The sequence below is a fragment of the Rutidosis leptorrhynchoides genome, unplaced genomic scaffold (assembly GCF_046630445.1).
Source record: "Rutidosis leptorrhynchoides isolate AG116_Rl617_1_P2 unplaced genomic scaffold, CSIRO_AGI_Rlap_v1 contig550, whole genome shotgun sequence".
Lineage (NCBI taxonomy): Eukaryota > Viridiplantae > Streptophyta > Magnoliopsida > Asterales > Asteraceae > Rutidosis > Rutidosis leptorrhynchoides.
This window is the reverse complement of record NW_027266775.1, coordinates 49,000-60,209: the sequence shown is the minus strand read 5'-3', so window position 1 is coordinate 60,209 and position 11,210 is coordinate 49,000. Positions and strand designations below refer to the sequence as shown.

At 32.8% G+C, this 11,210-nt stretch overlaps 1 protein-coding gene across 1 annotated transcript; it reads left to right on the top strand.

Annotated features, from left to right (window-relative positions):
* The first annotated feature begins 3,484 nt into the window (after positions 1–3,484).
* LOC139884434 (MLP-like protein 43) lies at positions 3,485–7,209 on the top strand. Its single transcript, XM_071868468.1, is given in 4 exon segments — positions 3,485–3,586; positions 6,530–6,695; positions 6,952–7,033; positions 7,035–7,209. Coding segments are annotated over 4 exon segments (525 nt in total).
* The last annotated feature ends 4,001 nt before the right edge of the window (positions 7,210–11,210 follow it).

The following is an 11,210-nucleotide window of genomic DNA, read 5'->3' as shown; positions in this document are numbered from 1 at the left end:
TCTACCAATTAATGGTGAGGTTATTAAAGAAGCACTAGCAACAATGTCATCTTTCTCCTTGTGAATATCACTCAGAGCTGAATCATCTTTGTTAATGGGGAGGTGTGCAAGCTATTTCTTCTGTCTTGAACCACTTCTTATTACTTCCGTCACATTAATATATCGCCATTTGACCTGTCATCACTCTCACACTATTGACGAGGAAAAAAAAATAAACCTCACCCTGTTTTGGTTTTAACATGGGGGATAAAAGGGAAAAGGACATGGTAAATTATTTGACATGTAGATGCCATGAGTCGCCACCTGACTGGATACTTAAGTTGGTTGGTTGCCACATATGAATCAACGGTGCAGGGGTATAAGTGGTTGTCATTGAGTAACCTATAAGGTTTTGAGGCTAACAGGAAAAAAAAAAAAAAAGATGAAGGGAAAAAGGGTGTGTTTTTTCAAACGTGAGGGACAAAAATAATGGGTTTCTCATTTTATATAAATGCTTTTGTACTGTAAATGCATTTGGCTGTTCAAAAATGCAACTTAATATTAACCTTTTATACTTCAAATGCCTAATATTGTGTTAAAATTCCTGCTGATGGAATATTGTGTCTCTTTATTCAAATAAATCAGACTTTTCTGAACATTTTAGTATTTGGCTAAGGGTGATTATATATAACATCTAATGTTTGTTTTAGCTTATCGCTTTTTTAATAAACTCAACTATTTTCTCAAAAAAAAAACACTTCAAATATTTTGTGAGTTTGTGTATCCATTTCAAGTTTTTAGTAAGGTGTAATTAATTCATCTAATCATGAGATGTTATATTCATTCATCAAATGAAATCATTCATTGGAAATATGTAACTTTTATGAATTTATAATTTATTTAACTAAAATATAAAATGTGAATAATGCATTGTGAGTGGGCTCATATGGTGGACTTGTCTTGTAGTCCGGTCCGATCCTTAATGGCCCGTTAGATATAGGTTTGAGATATGTTTTATCAAGCTTCAAACACGTTTCGTCCCCTTATAAATATTTGTACCTCCCTTGATATCAATAGTTTGTATAAAACATTACTGATGAAAATATTCATGGCGGCGAAAACGATGTGTGATGATGATCAATCCAGTCGACGATAAAGATCGTCGTAGATTTTGATCGGATTAACAATTTTTCAGAAAAGGTACTTTATTTACAATCTAATCACTCATGGATTATTTTTCATATTCTATTTTTATAACTGTAGATTAACCAATTGTATCTTAACCTCTGTCGTGATCTACAATCATAAGCTTCCCGGATTTTCACCTAGTTCCTTCACAAACTTTCTGTCCACTTGATTTGTAGTAGAGAACTTTACTACAGGCTTATAAGATTTATGATGAGTATGATCTCTCAAGTCTCAATATCCTCTAATTCTTTTCCTTTCTCAGACATCTCTTCCTCACATAGTCTAGAATGGTTTATTCACATCCAAGTTGATCAATGAATTCCTTTACATAAATTTAAGACTATATGAGGGATTTCTTTTTTTCAAAAAAAAAAAAAAAACATAATAATAATTAGGTTAGCATCCCAATTTTTTCAATTGCGGGGCGATCAAACTTTCTTCAAAAAAAAAAAAAATAAGTGTGTTATAGGTGTGGAAATTTTCCCTTTTTCTAGAAATTTGTTCTCAATTACTTTTCGCATTGACCACCATCATAACCACCACCAATGACTTCCATTGAACACCACTGTTGACCACCGTTGACTTGATGGCCGGCATTGATCACCACCACCATTAACACCTCTTGACTCTTGTCCTCAAATTAATGTATAAAATATAATTTAACATCTTTTTATATTATTAATCTTTATTCAGGTTACTGGCTTGATGATGTCGGCAGCAGCGCCCAACAGTTCAGCAGTGTCTCTATTATATCTGGAATGTGGAACGCCTCCGCCTAACTGAAAGTGGGGAGAATGAGCTTACCTATGTCGTAGTCTGAGATGTGTTGAACTGGATTGAAGATTGCTCAGACGGATCCGTTACCGGCAGAGAACGTCGAACTAGGAGCAGATCTTGTTTGTGCATCGTTTGGTACGACAAGGCTTACATTTTCAGAGGAAGGAATTTTGGGAATGTGTCTTGACATCACTTCCTTAAGTTTACGCTTCAGCCTCCGAACCTGATCGGGTCCCAGCTCGATTTTCAACAAGATCGGCTTCCAGTGATTTAGCACCATGTTTGAACTCCGGAAATCCTGTTGTTGCCGACAACGCCATCAACATGTCCATGCAATATTGTTCCTGAACCAAAATAAGGTTACCAATTTACCATATCAGCTTGAAGGACAGCCAAAACAAATTTTATTTTTATGGTTGTGCCCATTTAATTAAATCTCATTCGAGTGTTTCGGTTTCTTATTTTGAGTATCTTGGATTATAGTGTTTGGGTGTCTTATTTTATAGGTATACTACTTTTTCTCTTTCCGCTTAGTTCTCGTCAATATAGCGGAGATGGAATTCTAAAGAACCTTTATTAAAGATGCTTTAAGAATCTTTAGCTTGGTATATTCACTACAAGCAAAATTACGTGGGAGACAAGAAACCCTCCCTTTAGTCCACTCTTGCAATACTGACGACCTTAAAACCACTCTTGTATTTCATACTTCTACTTATTATGTATGTTTACAGTGAAACATGCCTTTCCTGTCAAAGCATAATCAAAGATTCCAAATAAAGCTCTAGAAATCCAGTTTTCTTTTGTCCAATTTGAGGCATAATTTAGATTACTATTTTATTTTCTGGCTGTTAATGTAATGGACAGACGAAAGGGATTCATTATTTGTTGTTGCGGTTGCCTCCAAGGCCATTTCAGTGTCATTTAATTTGCCTTGTCGCTTGTATTGGAAGTTTTCATCTGTAATGGATTAAAAGTTTCTTTCGAAATTACTGTCTTTAGCTACAAGACTCTACATCCAAGTAAATTTCCGTGAGCCACCAAATTTCAACATATATACTAAAAGATGGATATGGATTTTTATTGTATAAACATATAATAAAATAAAAAGCAATACATGACTTTTCAGAATCTGTGATTTTGTGTTTTTTTTTTTAATTTTATTTTGATATGCCTAATAAATACTATAATTTGTCCACCCAAAATCTGCTTTCTAAAGAGTCGAACACATGATTTCTCGAAAGAGAAAACGTCTTAACCATTGAGTTACGCTCTGGTTGGCGACAATTATGTATTTGATTCCTAATGTTTAACTTGAAAACCCACTTCGTCTCTAATGTTCTATTTCAATTACATGGTCTTCACATTTTACTAACGCCTGGATACTTAATTATAGTCAGGTCCAGTCCTTACCGGTTCATTGGTTATGCGTCTGATATATGTTTTTATGAGGCTCAAAACACACTTTGTGTCCTTATAAACAAATTTGTACTTCCCTTAATATCCATTAGCTTGTATGTAAAGATGATTGATGAAAATACTCATGGCGATAAAAACGATGCTACCGATGAGTGATGACGATCAAAGTAGTTTGTCGATAAAGATCGTCATAATTTTTTATCAGATTAACAATTTACTAGAAAAGGTATTTTCTTTACAATCTTTTTTTTTTGTAGTAATTTTATTCACCATGATAAACTGCAGGAAACAAATTTATACAAGTAATAACCATATAAAAACGAAAGCGCTATACTATACAATGCGGCAATCAACTATCAATCTATCAAAGTTACTATTTGTGAGTTGTGACATAAGATGAGAAACAAAGAACTTATTCTCCACCAACCACCTTTCGAAAATTGACCAACTAATTTTTAAAAACACATGCATTCCTCTCATTCCAAATGTGGTAGACAGTTGCACATAAGACATGACGCCTCAACACAGCCAGCTGCAATTTCTCTTTCGACTTCCGGCACCACCAATTTTTGTATTTTTCATATTCAATTTTGTAATTATAGATTAACCTTAATTGTATGTTAACTATTATTTGGATCTATAGTCGTAGAGAACTTTATTAGAGGATTATAAGATTACGATGGAAAAGGAAAAAGGAAAAATTAATCTCCTATATATGACAATTTATTTTAACTCTATAATTCTTGAGATGACAAAGAGTGTTCCTGATAACGTCTAATTATGTTGTCAAATTCCCCCATCGATTTTGTTCGATTTCGGGTAAATTGGCTTAGGTTTTAGTTAGTTTTCTTTTATTTATTAAATTTTATATTTGTATTTCTTCTCTGTTGCAAATGCAAGAATTATGGTATTTTTCGGTGTTTTGAAGTTTTTATGGAGATAGCAGACGTTTGAGAACTTAAAAGATGCAAAATTGGCAAGTACAATTCCCGACGCAGATCGTGTCAAGATTGCATGAAGGGTTTCTAAGGAATTCACAAATATGGACAGGGGTATGCGCACTGGCGCAAACTATTGGTGGAGAAACGAATCCTGAAACTTGTGAGTAATAGGTAAAGCGCATCATCTTCAAGATGTGAAAGTGTTCACTTTTCTTTAGGCTTAATTCGCCTCCACCGGTCTAAATTACTGGATGCAAAATTGGATTCTGACAAATTTCTTGCTGGATACATTGAAGAACACTCAACTTGTTTTTGCATTAACACAATTGAGCCAATGATAATAACAATACTGAAAGAATGATAATTCATAACATCCTCCATGTGCATGCATAAGAGAATATCATGAGTGAATTTTCTTAGAGTGTATCGTGAGTTAATTTCTTTAGAGTGTTACAACTCTTTTCATATTTGATCAACTATTCTTCAAAATATTCTAATCAACATATAATTTTGATTCTCCCAAAATTATCCTTTATTTTCACATCACTTTCCTACACTCTTCATCATTTTGATCATTTTCCGAATGTCTGGAGAAATGCCCAAATATGCATATTTATAGGCATTATACAACATATGAAAAGATATAATTTTTTGATGTAAACATAACTTTTCAACATAAAAAACATAACTTTTCATGTTTTTACTAAACTTGAAATAACATAATTTTTCATGAAAGGATACAATATATAATTATACTATATCTTGTAATTTTCAATATTTTGAAAATTACTCCAACACAAACTGCGCAGAGTATTTTGCCTAAGTTAAGTAGGATTTCTATTTTTTGAGTTAAAAACCTATTTTATATATATATATATATTAAAACTCATATTCTTTTAAAACATATTTGATACATCAAAGGAACTAACAACTCTCAAACAAGGAGATCGTGCCAAATGACGCGACAAAAAAGAATCAACTTAAATTTTTTAATCTTAGTTGTTTTAGTTTATGTCTCCAAACTTTGATGTTTGTATGATGAATTTTTCTATGAACTAATTTTCTAATCTATGGTTGATGAAGCGTTTACAATACAATATGTTTTGATTTGATATCTTTCCTATTAATCGATTCTTGAATTTACTTTTGTCAAATCGTTCTTAATGCGTTAATTTACTTGATAACCAAATTGATTGAATTGTTAGCTTTATCAAAATGTAGAAATAGTGAGATTAAGATTAGAACTTGTTTAACAAATAATTGATTAGACTTACGTTTAATTTGTCGACGAAGGTAGGAGTACAGCCAGTTGACCAATTAACCTAGCCTATACACGAATTGAGAACTTAATGCAATTACGGTTAGTTCGTACACATTCGGAAGATATGATCTTTTAATCCTATTTAGGGCATAAGCCAAGGGTCGGAAGATATTTATAAACAATTGTGGGTGTTGGGTAGTAAAATAAAAAATCGAGAGATAGGAATTGACAGTTAATCATACATTGAATATTGCAAACGTGAATTCGTAAGACCCTAAATATTTCATCATCCATAATCTCAATCTTATTACTACATGTTATTTTATGTCCTTGGTTCAATTACAACAATCAAAATTGGTAGTATTTAATTTATTTTCTTCACGATTCCTGAGATCAATAACCAAACTTCACAGTCCCTTTACGTCTTAGACTTTAAGTTACCGGAATTCTCTAAATTATGACCGATGAAACTTAGACAATAATTTACGAGATCGAATTTATCTTCAGGTCATGGGCATGTCCTAGATGTCACGCACTAAGTAATTAAGCAGTATAAAAATAATTTTAAAGTGGAGGCAGGTGAACTCCATTATCTTCTCATTATGAGGATGCTAAAAGAGGAAGTATATATATATGGTAGCCAAAACCCTACATAAAATTTTGCGAACTCAACATAAACGAGTACTACAAAACAAATGTTTTCTTTTTTGATAAAGGAGTCTAAACTATTAACTATATATACCGTTTTCATTACAATTAAAATATAGAGAATGCAAAAACCTTAACCATATATGAACTTCTACGAACTTACTTTTTCTTAAACATAAATTAATCAGAAAATATCGATCAATTTTATCTATAAAAGGAGACAGCTTCAGTTTATTGTGATCAGTCATAAAATCTCTTAAGTCTTAATTTTTCATTCCAAGAAAAAAAAATCATGTCGTCGCCTCTCTGTGATAAGTAGGAATTTGATGTGGAGATCCAGGCAATTCCAACACAGTTTCTTGATATCTTCAGCAATAGACCTCACCATTTATCGAATGTGAGTGCTGAAAAGATCCAGGCATGTGAATTACATGAAGGTGAATGGGGAAAGCCTGGCTCCATCGTCTCCTTTAATAATTTTCATGGTAAGTCGATCTAACAATTATATATATATATGAGAAAAACTTATCTCATGTATTAGCAGGAGGCTCTAGAACCAACAACGAATCAAAAAAAGACATGTGACATAGATAATTAAATCTAAAACTTTTTAGAATTTTATTTATGCTAACACTTTGTTTGGTTCATGTTTTATTACAAATTTGAAAGTGAAGTAATATTAGACTAAATTGAAAAATAAAAGCTAGTGCTAATTATTTTATTGTGATAAATGAAAAATAGATGGACAACCTGAGCTTGTGAAGGAAATAATTGAAGCTGTCGACGAGGAGAATAACTCAATCACATTCAAAGCGATTGAAGGAGTACAAGAAATTCATAACCAAGATTGAGGTCATTCCAAAGGGAACAGGAAGCAATGTGCACTGGACTTTGGAATACGAGAAGATTGATGATGAGGTCGCACATCCTGAATCTCTTCATCAGTTCGTGGTCGACCTGTCGAAAGATCCCGATCTACATTTAACTGCCCCAGCATAATTAAATCCTTCAACTATTAATCTAATGAATAAGTGACATGTGAATGCTCTTTACATGTTGATTGCTTGATATTGATTTTTTTTTCTTTTCTTAATGTTCATCCGTGTTTTTATAAATGCATTAGTATGGTTATTGTCTAAATGTCGCAAAATAATTTTATAATTTTACAGCATCATGATTGTAACTACACTGCCATATAATTATGTGTCAGAGCTTTAAAATATCACATATGATATGGCTAGTGATAAGTAATGGCTAATGGTTTGTAATATTTGATATTCAATAGGTCTCATATGTTCTGTATTTTTATTTTTTTAATGTTAAAATGGACTTTCATTGATATTCATTCGAAGCTACAAAAAATAGAGAAGCCAGCAATTGCCCTTGCCCGTTGGTCCTGAGATTAGGGACACAATGGGCGAGGCGATTAGCTGCTCTCGGTACATAAGCAAAGGACAAAGAATCAAGAGCTAATACACGTCTCTTAATCCTACTAATGACCTGTCTACATGACAAAAGACAAGCTTCATTACTAAGTAGTTCTTTGACAACTATCAAGGCAACTGTTTCAAAACAAACATTGGTGTATCCCAAAGAAATTGCAAGCTCCACTCAATAAGCATGACTTCTTTGCCATAAAGCCTTGATGTTTAAATGGATTTGGCGATTTCTCGACCTGCCGATATAATTATTTGTCCATATTTCCAATTCCAAAAGGTGTGGCTAAGCTGATTAAAATAATGCCAAGCCTTATTCAAACTGCTTGGGTACAGCTTACGCTTACTGGGGTTTAAATATGTATAAATGTTCTTTACTATGCATTGGAGAAACTACTTATGGTTTCCTGGTGTTCATCCATCTAAAATAGGTATATGATATACTCCCTAGATATATCCTTTAGTGGGTATTAACCAAACAAGGAGTATCTAGTCAATATATCATCTTTATTCAAAATATGTAAGAAGGGGTATAAGAGTAGTGCCATGACGAATGGAGGGGACACACTTGATTTTTCGATCACCAATAGTGTACATCCAGGCTCGGCTCTAAGTCCACATCTTTTCACCTTAGTGATGGATACTTTGACTTAACACATTCATGGTATATTATCGTGGTGTATTTTATTTGTAGTCGATATCATTTTGATTGACGAGAGTACGGAGAGTAAATGAGAGGTTAGAGTTGTGGAGTGAAGGGTTTTGGGTTGAGCCGCTGTAAGACGGAATAGATGTATTGTAACTTCAGTACAGAAGGGAGATTGATATGTAGTAAGGCAAACTTATTTCTTCTAGGTTCTTTAAGAAGATAAGACTAAGAAGACAAGTGAATATGTAAAAATTGGAAACTATTTTCAAACGAAATCATTTCATGAAAAATGCAACTTTCATGAAATTCATACTTTTAATTTATTAATTTAACTAAAATTTAAAATGTAAATTATACATGGTCATTTGCGCTTACATGGGTGGACCTGGCCTATAGTGATCAGGTCCGGTGCTTAAAGGCCTCGTTCGTTGAGTGTTAGAGATGTATTTTGTTTCCTTATAAATAAATTTATAATTCTCTTAATATCTTTAGTTTGTATAAGAAGAGCATGATTGATGAAAATACTGACGGCGCCGAAAACAATGAGACCGATGGAAGATGGCTATCAATCCAATTCGGCGATAAAGATCACCGAAATTTTTATCGAATTGACAATTTACCGGAAAAGGTACTTAATCAGCAATCTTATGTACTTATAGATTTACCTTAGTTGTTTCTTAACGGGTGTCTTGATCTTAGATCTGTAGTTGTAAGCTTCATGGATTTTCCCTAATTTATTCAAAAACTTTATACTCCTTGATTTGTTGTTCAGAACTTTACTAGAGGGTTATAAGATTTATGGTGAGAATAATCTCTCAACCTATATATATATATATATATCATATCTCTCTCTTTTCCTTTCTCACACCTCGCTTTTTCAGATAGCCTAAAATGCCTTTGAATTTGTTTTTCACATCCAACTTGATTAATGAATTCCTTGAACTTGAACTTGAGATTATACAAGAGGGTTAATAAAAGTCTAAGATCAGTACCCCATTTTTCAATTGAGGAATTCCTGGAGCCACACTAATGCAACTCATCCATTATTTCGGTCTCAAAATAGTTGTCAGTTTTTTTCATTCAAATTCCGATAAGAGTCCCAATCTTGCTCCTTACGGGATAAGAGTTTAAGCTTTAATGCTTCCTCATGACTGAGTTTGCTCTTTACTTAATTACTTACCATGTCACTATGAAGCTTCTATTTAATCCAAGGATTCCAAAGGTTAATCGGGAGAGTATTACATCAGGTTGTGAACTTGCATCTTTACCGATAATCCGTTAAAGATCCAAGTTCACTATAGTTGAAGTTGTGGGCATTACCCCAATGAATCAGTTTGTGCCATTTTCTATCGCCTTTTGGCTTTGCTCCTACGTGTGGTGTCTATTGATAGAAATTATAGCGGCTTCCTCCTCCTCTTTTCCTTTAGGTTGTCATAAGTTCTTTTCCAAATATATTGAATTAGCGATTCTAAGAGTTTCCTTTTCTTTCTTTCCCTCCTCTCTGATAAAGAGTATGAAAAAGCTACCCTTAAATAGTAAGAAGTGATACAATTATTCTTTCTTCTAGTTGATTTAGTGAGAGCATAAGAATAAGAAGATTGATCCCGAATACCGGTAAATATGTACAAATTGACAACGGATGTCGTATTTACCTATTGATCTTTGATAAGCACTATCATTTATCTTTCTATTTCCTTGAGAAATTTTACTTATCATGTTTTCTCCTTGCCTTGGTCATTGTTTTGTAGGCGTTGATAGTGACCAGAGATAGACAGGGTGAGGTGAATCTTCCAGCTTTGTTTCAACTTCTACCCGTAGTTGACGACAACAAGGGTGGTCAAACTGTGCTGGAAGATCGACCAATGTTCCCGTTGCTCCATCTCATGAATCCGAAGTTTCAGCTCGTTGTTTTGGCTTTTAAGCCCAGCGAGTTCTCCCTGAAAAAAGAAAAATTATAAGAAATCATTGATCATACAGACTAATAGAATTATAATCATTAGAAACATATATAATCGACAGTTATACGTATTATAAAAAATCATTGATCAGACAAACTAGTACAAATATTATACTAGTGCAGGAGGCTTCAACAAGGATTCCAATGTCATATATATGTGTGTGTACTCGTATCGATCGCTAGGAATTCTTAGCTTTGCTCATGTTAATTAAAGTCAGTTAATTTGTATGTCCCTTTGATACATAGTAAAGACTGTACCGATGAAACAGCTCCAGGGAATGGATGATGATACATTTAGTATTTGTTACTTTTGCTTGAGATAAAAGAAGTCTATACTATAATACTTGGTTAAAATTTACTCTCTCCGTCTGTTAATACATGTCTTTTTTAGCTTTTCTAAATGCATTAAAAAAACATATATATATATATTTATTAATATTGATTAAATACATCTCTTTCTAAATATATGTATAAAAATTAAAAAAATATGTATTAGTAGATGGAGGGAATATAGTAGTAGATTGCTAGTAGCTTCTTAAATTGGTGAAGACTCTGATGATGACGATTTGAAGCTCTCTAAGCTTAATTAGCCCTCGAAATAATTCTAATTAGGGAATGTACACAGTAGGAGGCTTCAACATGGATTGGCAATGTTATGTATGTACTCCTTATTACTCCTTAGCTTAGCTCAGGCTAATTACAATCAGTTAATTTGTATGCCACTTTGATTATTAATAAAAGTACATTATAAAATAAAAAAAAAAAAAAAAACAATTACTTCCTTCATATCACAATACATATATTAATTTTAGAAAATTTGACCGAAATTTATTAACTTTTTTTGACTAAATAACCCTCAATATATATAAATAATTACAAAAAATAAGAATGGACCGAAACAGCTCCTGGACGTTCCATTTACTACTTATTACTTTGGCTAGGAAAAATTAATTATATT